Source organism: Hyaena hyaena, unplaced genomic scaffold (assembly GCF_003009895.1).
Source record: "Hyaena hyaena isolate Hyena2069 unplaced genomic scaffold, ASM300989v1 scaffold_194, whole genome shotgun sequence".
Lineage (NCBI taxonomy): Eukaryota > Metazoa > Chordata > Mammalia > Carnivora > Hyaenidae > Hyaena > Hyaena hyaena.
In genome coordinates this window covers 391,147-407,032 of record NW_024080826.1, presented here as the reverse complement: position 1 = coordinate 407,032, position 15,886 = coordinate 391,147, and the positions used below count along the sequence as shown (strand labels likewise).

The 15,886-nt window shown below is 49.7% G+C and overlaps 1 protein-coding gene across 1 annotated transcript in view; it reads right to left on the bottom strand.

The window, feature by feature from the left end:
* ROR2 (receptor tyrosine kinase like orphan receptor 2) overlaps window positions 1-15,886 on the bottom strand; it is a gene marked incomplete at its 5' end in the record, with an annotated part of 38,949 nt that overhangs the window by 9,994 nt on the left and 13,069 nt on the right. Inside the window, 3 exons of the mRNA XM_039241476.1 lie at window positions 2,924-3,051; window positions 14,703-14,733; window positions 15,517-15,804. Coding sequence (XP_039097407.1) covers window positions 2,924-3,051; window positions 14,703-14,733; window positions 15,517-15,804 — 447 coding nt within the window. The remainder of the gene's footprint in view (window positions 1-2,923; window positions 3,052-14,702; window positions 14,734-15,516; window positions 15,805-15,886) is intronic.

Genomic DNA, 15,886 nt, shown 5'->3' with positions numbered 1-15,886 from the left:
GGCCCCTCCCCTCCCCCTCCCATGGGCCCTCCCCCCTGCCCCGCACACACTCAGAATGGCTCTCACACCAGCAGCCCCCAGGCAGCACCAGAGCTGCCCGGATTGGCACCGGACACAGCACGTCCCTGGTCACCGCCGGCCCCTTAACACCATCCAAGGTGCAACAAAAGGGAAACAGGGGCCTCGTCCCGCCGGATGCTTTTTCCATCAATGGGGCGTTCGGATTTTGACCCCAAGGCCACTCCCAGGGCCCTGCCGGGACCCGGGCCTGTGGGGCTGCAGGCAGGCGCCTGGGCCTGGGGAGGCCCCTGCGGCCCGGGGCCAGCCCTGCGGACTGCGCCCCAGGGCGAGGGGTAAGAAGGCCCTGGCGCAGGCAGGGGCGAGACGGAGGGCGGGACGCTGGTGACGCAGGGGGAGAGGCGGGGAGAGGCGGGCGGCTCCGGGGCCGGGACGGGCTGGCGTGCGGTGTCACAGTCGGGATGACCCCGAGCCCTGGTGCGGGGAGAGGACACGGGTGGGAGCTGCGGGTGAGCAGAGCTGTGGGGGGACCTTACTCGCCCTCTCTCGGCCATCGGGGCCCAAAAGAAGGCATCAGCCGGCGTGCTCACTGCCAGGAGGCCCATCCCCTTTGACCTGTGAAGGACCGGCTTGTAACAAAATTTGATCCGGGGCAGCCAGAAAAGAGGGGCCCCTTTGCCGACACATTTAGGCCCTGGGAAGCCCCAGCTCTACCCAGGACTTGTGGTGCAGAACCCAGTGCGACCAGCAGGTGGCGCTGCGGGCACCCGTTATCCTGGGGGTCCCGCTGGGCACCCGTTATCCTGGGGGACCCGCTGGGCACCGGCAGTAGCCCCAGGGACACGAGCTGGGGTGGCAGCCCCCTGCCCTGTTGTTACTACAGGACAGCGGGTCACTCAGTCCCCTTCTGGTCCTGTGTCTTTATCTGTCAAGTGACTTGTTGAGACCGCACCCTGGACTGGAAGGCTGCACAGAGCCCGTGTGGGCAGCCAGGTGCAGTCACGTCCCGCCTGGTCCCTTCTGGCCACAGCATTCTGCCATGACGTAGACCCTGACCACCAGGCAGAGACAGACTCTCTAAGGAGGCCAAACCTGGCATTTCTTCTGGGGTAACCCACCAACACGGTGTCACAGCTGACCCTCTAAGGGCCTCCCCTCGCCTCCCCTCAGAAGGTATCACGTAGGGGCTGACTTACAATTCCACACACCCGGAAGGTCCAACAACTCACTACTCGCCTTCGCCCGCGCCCCACGTTAGTCTGAAGACTCCTTGGGGCCCTTCCCTTGGAAGCTTCCAGACTCCTGGGACAAGCAATGCTCTCCACACAGAACGCCTCCACAACCATCACAGTGTCTACACAGCAAGCCAGCCAGTTGAAAGCCACTTCCACTTCACGCTCCCAAACATCCACAAATCGAGAGGTCTTCTTTTGAGACTTTTCCCAACGACTGCTGTGAAATCAGTTGGCTCAGATATCGGAGTCGTTTAACGCCTCACACGGTTCCTGAAGAGCTAACTGAGGGGCAACCTGTGCCTTGAATCGGGGTTTGCCAGTTAGCGGGATGTAAAATTCTAGAGTCTGTGGCTAGTGTTTGAAAAGATTAGAACCAAAGAGAGGATGTCAGACTGCAGGGTTCACCTTAAGGCTGTAACCCGCTTCTTTCCCTTAATGAAATAAAACCGAAGAGAAAAAGCACTGCTTTTGTTAAGGGTGCGTTTTGTCTCCCGTAACCCATTTCCTGTCTGTGAGATAAATGCATGTGGATACTAAGCCCTAACATAAAGCACAGATTTTACAGTGTGCGGTGGCCAAAAAAGGTTCTAGAAGTTTGGCTTCAAATGGCCTGAAAAGCTTTTCCAAAGAGAGATACCAGTGTTTTCTAGACATTTTCCTGCTGGGCCCCCACTGCCCTCTCCACTCCTCACTGGATGCCTGGCCCTGTCCTCAGGGCCTCAGTCCCCACGGGCCAGGCAGGTCTTTGCTTGACCGTGACTCTAGACCCTCCAGGCTGAGGTGAAAGGCAAGGTGGACCTGAACTGAGAAGGACGCCCCAATGACACCTCCAGGGGCGTCTGCCTAGGACCTCACTCTTGGCCCTCAGCAGGGCACCGCGTTCTCTGCATGCCCCCCGCGTCTCCTGGGCCGCTCAGCCTCGGAGGCCTGCGAGTAGTGCCAGTGTGTGTTTGTGGGGACGGCAGAGACGGGGGAGCAGGGCTCTGGGGGGTTTGGTCTAATTCATTTTCTTCCTTCCCAAAGGACTTCCCCTAAGATGACCTTCACATCAACGAGTAGAAGTCAGCGCGCTGAGGACTAACAGTGACCAGAAACGTTACTCCTAAGGAGACAGAGAGCCAGTCGCTTTGTGCTGAGTGACTGGCCGCACTGCCCGAGCTGCGAAGGCCCCTGAAATCTCGACCGTTCCCTGGGGACTGAAGGCTGATACGGTCTGACTGTGCGGTGTCCCCACGCAGCACCGGTGACCTGCAAACCTCCTTCCCGAATGGCAAAGGTGGGCCTGTGCCCCTAGTCACCAAGCACGAGTCTCAGACAGGAAAGACAGAACGAAGAAGTCAAGGGATCAAATGCCTTGGGCCCCGGTGCATGCCACAGTGTGGCCAGCCTGGGGACAGAAGGCCCTGGCAACGTAGTGAGAACACGACAAGGCACGACTCCAGACCCGTCTGGTTGGCCTAACTAGGCATACCAGATGTATATTCTAAGCACTTGTTAATGTGAGCACGCCAATGGGAGCATTCTAGAATAAGCCACGGTGGCAATTCCAAATGCCTCTAATAAAGGTTTCCGCTGCAAGACCCACAGAACAGGGACTGACCGTCCAAGAGAGTAACTGGCAAACACAAGCGGGCGCTCACTCTCTCAGCACGAAGCTGTGGGGCTCCTACCTGTGATTCGATTTTCGATCTCTCCCTGCATCTGGAGGGAGTCCACATAAATGGTCCGGTTCCCGATGAAGCGCGCACAGGCGATCCCTCGGTAAGGCTGGCAGAATCCGTCCTCATGGTAGTCATCTCTGGGAAAGACACAGTCTGTGAGCACAGCCGAACGAAGACCTCAGTACCCTTCATGATTCATTTTTTCCTTTAAAATCTTCACCTTATGATCTAGCCGTCTCGTTCCCTGGTATTCACTCAAATGAATCGAAAAGGACCACACAAAACTCGGCTCACAAATGTGGACTGTAGTTTTATTTATAACTGCCTAAAACTCAGAAGCACCAAGCTGTCCTTCAGTAGGTGAACGGATAAACAAACTGTGGTCTATCCAGACGGAGGAACGTTACTCAGTGCCAGGAACGAAGGAGCCACGAAAAGACACTGAGGAACCTTGCACGCAGGATACGAGATGGAATACCAATGAAGGAGCCCACCTATGTGTGATTCTAACTCTGTGACATTCTGGAAAAGGCAAAATTGTGGAGACAGTAAAAGGATCAGTGGTTGCTGGGGGCTGGTGGGGGGGGGTGGAACGTGGGGTGAACGGGCAAAGAACTGGAGACTTTAGGGCAGTGAATCTACTCTGTGTGATACAATGGTGGCTAGAGGTCATTATCCATTTGTCCCCTGAATAGCACAAGTTTGAACCTCATGAGTCCATTTACAGGAAACTTTTTTCAGTAAATACAATATAGTGTGGAAAATGTATTTTCTCTCCCTTACTAATTTTTAAAAGTTTATTTATTTTGAAAGAGGTTATGAGAGGGAGAAGGGCAGAGAAAGAGAGGGCGAGAGAATCCTAAGCAGACTCCATGCTGTCAGCGCAGAGCCCGACTCGGGCTGGAACCCACGGACCATGAGATCATGACCTGAGCCGAAATCAAGAGTTGGACACTCAACAGACTGAGTCACCCAGATGACCCTCCCTTAGGATTTTCTCAATAACATTTTCTTTTCTGTAGCGTACCTTATTGGAAGAGTTCAGCATATAATACATACAAACTACATGTTTGTGGCCTAAGTCATTGGTAAGGCTTCCAGTCAACAATGGGCTATTAGTAGTCAAGTTTTGGGGGGAGTCAGAAGTTATACACTGACTCTCAACCATGCAGGGGGTCAGCATCCCAGTCCCCGTGTTGTTGAAGAGTCAACTGAACATTCTGGAAATCTGCAGAATGGACATCAGCAAGAGTGAATGCTCACATCTACTACAGACTTGACTTGATCATTAACGTATTGATACCAGCTCACTGCCTGTAATGAACACACCACACTGATGCAAGGTGCTGCTCACGGGGAGACCGTGCATGTGTGCGTGCTGTAGGTGGCTCAGACCACACGTAGAAACATGGGGGACTGACGGGGTGCTGGCCAAACGCATGGCCCTCCTGCTGGGCCCCTCAGTCTGACTCCCTCCCCAGGGCCCAAGGGGAACAGCCCGCACACGCCCACTACTTGACCCCCCTACCCCCCCGGTGGAGTCTGGGTCACATTCTTCCCTGCAGAACCCGTCACTCCTGCCTTCAGCCGATGGATCAGATATTCTGAGGACCCAGGCGCTTTTCCAAGGGCCCTCATGACGCTCTAAGGACACAGCAGAAGCCACCACGCAGATGCATGACGGCTCCCATCTGCTGGGGAGTAAAGGCGAGGGGCCAGGGCTCCCAGGACAAGCTTCTAGCATGTGCCTTAGGCCTGTCATTAAGACTGTTTTTTCCAGCAAGTCTGTCACCTGCCCTTAAGCCTAACATTTGTCATCTCACCCTACACTATGACCACGGCCCAATGAAATGCTGTGTTGTGTCCAATTCCGCTGCATGGCCTTAAAAATCCCTACCTTAGCTCCCCTCCCCCCCAGATGTAAAATCTGGTCACGCCTAGCAGTGGAGACAAAGGACCTGGCGGGACACCCTCTCTTCAGCCGCTTCTGGCTCTGTCCCTCCTTGGCACCTGCAAGAGCTCTTTTTTTTTCTCAAAGAAAGGAACCTGGAACCATAAATAATCTAAACAAAGAGACTGTGGTGTCAACAAGGGCTGGACGCCCTTCCTTGTAAGCTCGCTTAGCCATTATTTCTTTGGGTCAAGGATTCCTTAAACATAGTGGAATTAGCCAAGCACATGTGCTAACAATACCCACCCAGCGCACCCCCCTTCACTCTCTGTGAGCTGAGCGAACTGCTGATTAAATTAAAGCCAATGCCTACGCTTGCCAAACACACCCAAGTGCAAGTCAACTCTGCCCCAGGGTGCGCGCTACACGTCGCTGTTTGCCGCTGAGTTCGGGTGCTCCCACGCTACACCAGGAAAATCACTGAGACTCGCATACTCTGTTTACTGTCACCCACCCCAGGCTTCGGTCCCTTGGGGTGACCCCACAAGGCTGAGCAATTTCTTTTCTCCACCTCAAGAGTCAAGGAATAGAAAGCCTGGTCCTCTGCTGTGGCCTTCGCCCTGGCCCCTGGTCAGGTGCCCCCAGAAGGAGGGAAGGAGCAGGGGGCGGGGAAGACACGCCGAGAACGGGTTCGAGGCCATTGCATCCACCGCTCACTCCGCTCGGGGGGCGTCTAATCTGAATTGTAGAGAATGTCCACAGACAAACAGAGGTGGGCTGAAAGTAACATGCTTCAGGTTTCTGAATTTTGATAAAATAAATGGGAATTACTTTCTAGTTTCAAGCACAACTATGGTTTATCTTTATGGGGCATAGTTGGGGACCTCTGAGGAGTGACAGGGCTGGAGAAGTGTGTACACGGGGCCACTCAAAGACCAAAGAAAAGCACTGGAGGCAGAAGCCACCGTCCATAACATCCCTTAAACCACACAAGTGGAACAGACATGGGTACTGAATCACAGAATCTCGATGTCATGGACATTCAATTTTGAGTATCTCCTACATTCCTAATGTCCCAGGCACTAATCAAAGGCCTAATGACACAGATGAAGAAGAAACTTACACACCAACAAATTAATGGTCAAGGGAGGGAGACATGAATAACTACAATATTGATTAAAAAAACCTAAAAAGCAAGAAGAGTAGGTGACTGAGAAGAGACAGAGGAAGGACAGAAAGTGTTTATCACAAAGGGCAGAGAAGACAGTGGGCAGATGGGCAGGCACCTTCCCCTCAATGGTACACACATAAAATTGGTTTGAAGAAAAGTATAGAAAAATTCCTGGATATAAGGAATGAATGACTTATTTTCCCCCAGTAAGCTGCATGCCTAACATGGAGCCCAATGCGGGGCTTGAACTCACAACCCTGAAATCAAGACCTGAGCTGAGATCAAGAGTCAGATGCTTAACTGACTGAGCCACCCGGGTGCCCCTTTAAGGAATATATTTTTGAACTACTAAAACTAGCACAGATTTGGTAAAACCACAGGATTAAGTCAATACAATCATTTTTCTATATGTAACAATTAGCAAATGAAAGTTTTTAAAAGGTCATTTACAATCATGTTAAAAGTACACAGAGGAGTAGTCAAATTCATAGAGACAGAAAGTAGAATCATGGTTGCTAAGAATTAGGGGGAAGGGAAAAGGAGGAGTCATTGCTTAACGGATACAGAGTTTCAGTTTGGAAAGATGAGAAAGTTCTGAAAATGGATGGTGAGGATGGCTGCGAAACAGTGTGAAACGTACTTACCGCCACGGATTATACACTTAAACATGGTGGAAATACTTAGGAATAAACTTAATAAAGTACATGTAAGACCTGCACACTTAAAACTTCAAAACACTGTAGAGAGAAAGAAAAGAAACAGAAATAGAAATATATACCATATTCATAGAGTGGACTATTCACTGGCTTTAAGGAGTCACTTCTCCCCAAGTACAATCCCACCCATCCATCGAAATCCTAACAGGATTTTCTCACAGATTATTTTCACATATAAAGAGAAAAATAACTATATAATGAGAATTTTTTTTAAAAGAAAGAGCGAGCCAAGTGAGCACAATTAACAGTATCAATAAGGGGCGGGCAGACATCATGTACTTCCACATGCAAGACCCTGAAAATGAAGCATCACCTATCTACTTTTAAGTAAAAAATGCATAGCCAGAATCTAATAATGAACGTTACAACGCCATAAACATCAAGCCAAATTCAAATCCAGGGACACTCTGTACAATAACTGCTTTGCATGTATCAAACATTTCAAGGTCATGAAAGGTGGAGGCACTGTTTACACTAAAACAATACGGACAGCCTTCTGTCCCAGGGAGGAAGTCTCAGTAGAATCACTCAGGCAATGAAGGGAACTGGACAATGATGCAATCTGACATACACCCTGAACTTGAAGCTGTCGTTCTGTAAGGAAATACGGTTGATCCTATGGAATACGCACTGAAGTATTAAGGGAAGAAAGAATCCCAGCACTACTTTTGTAGAAATTGACACACTGATTCTAGAATTTACTTGCAAATGCAAAGGTACTAAACCGCCACAACAAACATGAAAGAGAGGAAGAATGAGGGTGAATTTACACCATCTGACTGTATGGTTTACCACACACAACGCTACAACTATCAAGACAATGTCATATTGGGACATAAAGACGTGGCAATAGAACATGATACAGAATCACAAAACAGACCCTCACCTATGGTCAACTGATTTTCAATAAAGGCACTAAGGCATTTGAGGAGGAGCATACAATCATTTGAAAGAACTGGATATTTGTATGGAAAAGATAAACCTGAACCCATAACTCCTACAAAAAAATTGCTTTTGAGATGGATCACAGACCTAACCATAAAAGCTAAAACTATGGCATTTATAGAAGAAAACACCAGAGAATATCTTTATAGTACTGAGGTAAGCAAAGGCAAAGATTTCTCAGACATGATGCATAAAAGAAAAAAAATGATAAGTTAGACTTCCCAAAGTTAGGTTTTCCTGCTCATCAAAAGACAGCACTGTGAAAATAAAAATGCAAACTACAGACTGGGAGAAAACAGTTTACATATTTGACAAAGGAATCATATACAGAATATATAAAGAACTACTGTAACTCAATAGGAAGATACCACAGTAAAACTGAACAAAAGACTAACAGATACTTCACAAAAGTGTGGCCTGAAAAGATGGCCCCACCTTTGGTGACGGGAAAATGTAAATCAAACCACCATGAACCATCACAATGCAAGACAATGAACGGCTGAAATCGGATGAAGCCACGTGTTGGTGTGGATGTGGAATAACTGGAATGTTCACACACTGCGGGTGGCAGTATGAAATGGAAAGACCACTCTGGGGAAGAGTCTGGCAATTTCTTATGACTTATGTACGCATTACGATCTGACCCAGTAGTCGCACAGCCAGGATGCATTCTAGAGAAATGAAAACATGCTCATGAAAATACTTGAACACGAACATTCATAGCAGTCTTAATTGTAACTGCCTCAAACTGGAAACCCAAACTTCCATCAACAGGTGAATAAATGTACTGTAGTATCTTTATAAATCAGAATACTTATCATCATGAAAAACAGGAATAAACCACAGGAAGAATCTTTCAGATTTTCCATTTCATGAAAGACGCCAGACCCAAGAGTCTCCCCAGGGGACGTAAGCACCCCGTGGCTGGAATTTTTAGTGTTTGGCTATTTCCTTCATTGTTGCATCCCCAACACCTTGAATAGGGCCTGGAACATAGTTGGCCCTCAATCTAAATCTGTTAAAAGAATGAATGATTTCCTTAAAAATGAAACACTGTGCTTTATATTTGTAATTCCAAGATGAAATGCTCCTAGCATCTAATTATACCGATGTCATATTAGATGTGGCAAGTGTCCACGTGGTCCAAATGAACACACCCAACACCAACATCCATGTCATAAAACCCCAAGCCTGCAGCACCCTTAGAAATGCTCGTTTCTGCCATGGCCATCTCTAAGGCCAGGATCACACAAGGTGTCCAGAGGCAGAGAAATGGCGGCCCCGGCATTACCAGTTCACCAAGAAAGAAGTGTCATTCTCCTCCACCGTGTTCATGGGGTGGGTCCCTCCTGGGCAAACCTTGTGAGGTTGGTACTTTCTTGGATGCTTTTGGAGGTTGGTGTGTAAAAAGCATTCATCCACGCATCACAGGGCCTAACAGCTAATGCATGGGCTCAGGTGAAAACAAAAAGACTAAGTGGAGGCATTAAATGTGTTACTACACGTCCAGCGCTAATACCGTCATTACTGCTAAAGTGCAAACATTTCTGCCTGTGTCGTCTGCGTGGTCTGAATGAAGGAGGGTGTGCAGGCTCTAATTACTTTACCCACGATTATCTCTTCAGTCACTTATTACCCACATCAGATCACCTTAAAATGAATTAACTTTCTATCTTTTATTCAAGGTCTGCACTGTGGGATTTAAGGAGTTACATTTTACAAGAAATGGAACCTATGGTTAACGAGAAGTTTTACAAGAAATGGAACCTATGGTTAACGAGAAGTCATGGAGAAAAAAACTTAGGCTGGTTTCTCTCCTCCCAACAACTCGGTTTGATTAGGTTGGTGGCTTAATGGCTTTAACATCAAATGCTCAATGTCAGCTTCTGCCAGAGCTGGTGTACCCACCAAGTGTAAGGCAGCTTGCTTTCTCCTGAAGTCATGTTTAATCACTGGCAGTCTCAGGTGTGTTTTTTTTTTTTTATAGTGCTATTTTCCTGTAATTAGGATAAAGTTTGAGCTCGGTTATGACAGTTCCCTAAAAATAGCAGTGGAAGGAGCTGGAGGGAGCAGAGAGCCGAGTTTTGTTTAGACACGCCAACCATGAGGTGCCTGAGTCACCCGCCCGGAGATGCCCATTATGTGGCTGAGTTTGGGGGCATCGAGGTGGGGAGATAGCTCAGGATGCAGCCCCAAGCAAGATGGTTTCCTGGGGGCCAATAAGTAACATAAATGTTAATTGTCCGGAAGAACAGCACATCTTCCGCTAAGCAGTGTTTGTTGAAGCACATTATGCGTAAACACGTGTGGCCCATGAACTTGGCCCAGGACAGCAATGCAGGAAACACAGAAGCTCTTACCTGCAGGTTGCAGGGGCCATCGACCACCCCGCCACCACATGGCCATGCCACCAGGCTGCCCCGTGGTGTATGTATGGGTCTGTAATCATGAAAACAAGCCACTTTTTCAAAGAGCAGATAAAAAGGAAACCCACATAGGAAACGTGAGACACGTAGCGTCACATTAATCCCCTCCCATTCCCCAGGCTGCTACCTGAGTAAGCTGTAATAACCTTGCCTTTGAACCCACGTCTGTGGGCTAGCAGTCTGTTCTAAAAGCCTTAGTTCCCCATATACACACCCTCCTCACCCTCCCTGCAAAGAGATGAAAGGAAGAGCAATGTAAACGGTAATAAATCCCTCTACCTCCCTCAGCACACGTGACCCGGTGGGTGTTCAGCGAACCGCCAGTGTCTGGGCGTGTGGGTGTGTGATGGCAGCAGCTGGGGAGGCGAGCTCGGGCGGGAATCACCGCGGCCAGCCCCACTCATGTTTCGGGGTGGCGGCACATCCCGGCGCGGGCCTGTGGCACTCAGGGACTGGCTGAGGCTCCTCTATTACTCGCTGCGCGGCTCCCCAATCGATGGCTCCAGCTCCCTGCTTGTCCAACAAGGAAAGAGCCTCAGGAAATGGCCCAAGGGAGGAGTCACAGGTGGGATGAGCAGGTGACACTCCACGGACAAAGATGGAGAACTTGTGGACGCATATGTCTTAAGGCCACCCATTTCCCCTCCTTCTGTCTTGGTTTTGGTTAACTTCCAGAGATGCCACAAGGAGGTGGCATCTATCGACACACAATCACGGTCAAGCGTGGGTACCCCAGACCACCAGGTGCCCGAAGGCAGTGGTCATCTGCCACCGCAACGCAGCACATCAATTCAGCAGCGCACTGAAAGAGTAACTCCCCCAACCGAGGGTTGTCTACTCAACTCCAGGAGATCTACTATGTGACACAATATTAATATGTTCAAAGGAGAGAAACTACGCAGTCACCTCTGTCTCTGAAAAAGTAACTGCAAAACTTGGATTTCTGTGCAACTCCCATAAAAATACAAGCTGACAAAAATCCAAATTTAAGAGTAAAAGACAATGGAAGGAGATAAAAAAAAAAACTGGTACCGTAATAAGGTGGATGTAGGAGTCAGCTAAGGCTGCTGTGACAAATGGCCCAGATGGGGTAAGCTGACTTCTCATAGTTCTGGAGGCTGAGAAGTTCAGTATCAAAGTGCTGGCTGCATCAGCTCCTGGCTTGCAGATGGCCGTCTTCTCGCTATGTCCTCACACAGCAGAGAGAGAGCTCTGACGTGTCTTTCTCTTCTTCTAAGGAGAAGTCTGGTATTTCTTACAAAATTCAGCACACACATACCCTGTAAGCCACACTACTCCTAGGTGTTTACCTAACAGAAATGAAAATATATGTCCGCCAAAACGTGGATGAAAATACCCTTAGGACCTTATTCGTAATAGTCAAAAGATGCAAACTACTTAGGCATCCATCAACAGAAGGGTGGCTAAATCAACTGGTACTATCATGCAGTGGAACAAACTTCAGCAGCACAAATGAATCTCAAAAACATTATGCTAAGTGAAAGACTCCAGGCTTAAGTGGCTATGTGCTGTAGGATTTCATTTCTATGAAGTTCCAGAACACATAAAGCAAGTCCATGGTAGAAAAAAGAACAGAACAGAACAGTGGTTGCCCGAGGAGGAGGGGAGTTGCCTCAAAAGCTGCATGATGGAACTTTCTAGAGTGATAGGAATGTTCTGTGCCTGGACATGGGGTTTGCACTGCAGAGATTTTTTTTGCATTCACTGGACCTTATTAAGGGAATACTTAGGATCTGTGTGTTTCACTGTATGTAAGGTTTTTTTTTAAATGTTTTATTTATTTCTAGGAGAGAGAGAGAGAGAGCGTGAGCAGGGGAGGGTCAGAGATAGAGGGATTCAGACTCTGAAACAGGCTCCAGGCTCTGAGCTGGCACAGAGCCCGACGCGGGGCTCGAACCCACGAACTGCGAGATCATGACCTTAGCGAAAGTCGGACGCTTAACCGACTAAGCCACCCAGGCGCCCCTCACTGTATGTAAGTTTTAACTCAAAAAGGAGGAAGAAGATGAGGACCACAGATATTAAACTCTTGTTAGTAAGTTCCGGGCTGCAATACTGAAGTGCAGGTGCACAAATACCTGTAACTGACTGTGAAATACACTAAACCAATGAGATGGATTGATGGATGGGGAGACAGGTGGTACCGCTTGCACAGTGAGGTGTAAATGGCGGAGTCTAGTTGGTGGGTATATGGATCGGATGTTCATTGTCCGATTCTTTCTGCTTTTCCATTTTCCATATGCTTGAAAGTTTTCCTAATGTTAGGGAGGAAAAGAGCACCTTAAAGCATGAAGAAAATGGTCCTTGACACGACAATTCAATTCAGATGTTAATTTTCACCCACTTTATCTTACAATTCGTTGTAATTCTAATCGAAAACACCACCAGAATTCTTCAAGGAAATCAGCGTGTCCTTTAAGACACGACACAAAAACCTTAAAACTGCTGGGGACTACTGATAAATGACAGAAAAATTTAAATTTCTATGTGGTCCAGAAATAAGACATAAATGATTACTAAAAATCACGACCGAACAATGTGAGGGCTGAGGCCAAAGGACAAGACGGGACATAAAGGAACCACGAGTGCCAAGAAGCACCTATCAGCGAGCACACATCACTGGTGGCAGAGAGAATAAAGTGGCCGGTACCATTTTTTCTCGAGAGTAGCGACAACAAAGAGATTTATGGGAACCACGCTGGAAGTGAGGGGGAAACGGGTCCGCACTCGGGTGGCAGGGAAGGAACTGTGCACGACTACTCAGCAAGGTCGCTGACAAAAGGTGATCCTGTCCCTTGCGTGTCTACGTTTCAGAATCTTCCCCAGAGAAACTCCAGCCTCGGGACACGCACAGGGAGGCCGCGGCGGCCTTGGGACAAGGGAGATTCTCATCGCGGTGGGAAGATCCCATGCTCCTCTGGGGACAGATGCAGGGAGAAGGACAATCAGGGAAATTTAAAATATACATGCCCAGGGTAATATCCTTTATGTACAAAAGTGCACGGCAGTCAGCGGATGCCTCTCTCCAGATGCGCAAGTGTGCCAAATGCTCAGAGGCCCTGCTCGGGCACACACACCCAGCCGACGGTGGAGGCGATCCTGGGGGCGGGGCTGGGGGGGCGGGAGAAACTTTCACTGGACCAGAACAGCCTGAATGGTTCACGGGAATGTGTTGATTTTATCCTTAATTAGGAACGAGGAAAAAAAAAATAAATGCAAAAATATTGCTGGACTTTTCTATAAAATGTGACTATAGGGGCACCTGGGTGGCTCAGTTAGTTGGTTTTGTTCAACTTCAGCTCAGGTCATGATCTCATGGCTTATGAGTTCAAGCCCCACGTTGGGCTCTGTGATGACAGCTCAGAGCCTTGAGCTGCTTCAGATTCTGTGTCTCCCTCTCTCTCTGACCTGCCCCTGCTCATGCTGTCTCTTTCTCTCAGAAATAAATAAAACACTAAAAAAATTTAAAAAAAGAATAAAAAAACATCAAAAAATAAAATGTTACTATAGTTGATATTTACACGTTTAGTGAATCACGTAATTACATATAAATTATATTTATCTTATTTTCCAGTATTGTATGTTTGCCTTATAGAATGTTTATGTAAGTACGTAAGTATGAAAAAAATATAAGAAGTCAACTTTTGAAATCACTACACTTCCTCCAAACTCATGGCTGTGCCCTGGACATTTCTTCTTGCCTCCCTGTACGAACGAATGATTGTTAAGGGCAAGTGCTCAGCACTACCGCCCAGCACAGAATGTTCTCAATCATCTGCCTTCTGCAAACGGTGCCTCACGTGCGCTGCCAGGGGCCCTGTGTGTGGCCGAGACCCCAGGGGGACGTGGAGGAGTAACTCTAGCCAACACGTAGCTTCGGTGCTCCCTGTTCAGGGCACCTGGAGGTGAAGCGGCGGCTCTCGGATGCGTCTGCACAGGAAATGAGCCCATCGGCCCCTGCTAAGCCCAAACACAGCCCTGAAGAGAGTGGTTCTCGCACCCAGGATGACAGACCGTGTGGGGTCCAGAGGAGACTCTCCCAAGATGGCCAGGAATGAGGAAAAGATGCTACATCGAGGGACGAAGGGGCTGGGGTCACAGCAGAAGGCACCCACGGCTCCATAGAGACGCACGAGCCCGGCTCTGGGCCTCCGCGTCTTCACCTCTGGAGGCGGTCTGAGACCTGCCGACGCGGGCGGAGGCGCTGAGGCTCAAGGGCCACACGTGTGGAACACGACAGCAGGTGACGCCGTTGTGGGCGGGGCTGGGATTTCCGAGGGAACGGCCTCCCTGTTCCCCATGTGCTCCGGGCACCCGGGTCCTGGGTGGCCCCAGCAACCTGGCTGGATGCCTACACCCGCCTTCCAGCCTCGTACGGTCACAGTCACTGAAAGGAACGAGCAACCGCTGCTCTTAGGCAATTCTCTCTCACTCGGAGCCATGGAAAACAGAAGAGTGTTCCAGCCCAGAGCCAGCCCCTCGTCGTCCTCGTGTGAAGTCCAGCCGGCGTCCGGCACATCCGGCAAACACGTGTGTCTGCTGCATTGAAAACCCTGGATTCTTACATAACGGAAACCCTCAGGGAATGAGAAAATGGCTTGAGGAAACAGATACTTACTGAAAGTTATGATTTGGGCTGTGTGTTGGACCTAAAAAGGAAAAAAAAAAAAGATAGGCTATTAATACTTTATAATTTGGAATAAAACTTTGTTTCCAATCCAGCCGGTGGTAAAGGCGGCCGCAGCCCAGCACGCCCACTTGCGGCGAGCCGGCCTCGGGCCCCGGGCTCAGCGGCGGCCCGAGATTACACGGCAGGGTCGGCGAAAGCCACAAAATACTAAGAGGCGCTCTCTGTGTGTGCAGAAGCATTTAGAGGGATTTTGGAGTTTTGCCGTCTTCCCTCTCTCTCGCAAGATCTAGTTTCTAACCGGGGCCCGAGTGGTCTGGCGGGGCCGGGGCATGGCAAGCACCACCTCACAGCTGAGGTAAGAGAGGAGGCCTCCCTCCCGGTCCTGTGATTTCCTTGCCACCTCTGATGGGCACAAGTGTGTGGAACCATCAATGCGCTCCGCTCTGGGCTCCGCCTCTCAGCTGGGCCCAGGCTTCTGCGGGCAGGAGACGCCCGTGTCCCCGACTTGGTCCGCGCAGCCTTCCCTCTACACCTCGAAGCCCACCTTTGTGTCTGGGGTTATTTTCTGCGCTCCAAGTTTACAGACCATTCCATCTGTGTCTGTTTTCTTTTATGACTAGTAAGTGGCTAACACGTAAGCCAGGGCCTCGTGCACAACGGGAAAGGCCCTGGGGAAACGGTTTTACTGGGTCCCCCTCTGCTGGCTCCTGCGCATTTGGTTTCGACCTGCACCGTCATCTCCCGCTGCGTGGCCATGAGCGTGGCTGGCGGATAACCTTGCGCCTGGGCCGCCCCAACTCACCGAGCCGCACAAACAGGACGCCGGTGGCGGTGATGGTCTTCACGCTGTTGGTGGCCACGCACTGGTAGTAGCCCGTGTCGGTCGTGTCCAGGTCTTGGATTCGCAGCCGAGAACCGTACTCCGTCTTGCGGATGATGACGCGCCGCGGCTCCTGCACGACTGGGGCATCGTTCTTCAGCCACCGCACGGTGGGGGGCGGGTTTCCAGCCACCTTGCAGTGCAGGATGGCCGTCTGGCCCTGCACTACGGTGATGTTGTTCACCGGCTCCAGAAAATTCAGGAAGTAGCCTGCAGGGAGAGAGCGACCACACAAGAGGAAGGCTGAGAGAGGGCTGCAAGGAAAGGCTGCCTGCTCAGGAAGCCTTCCATT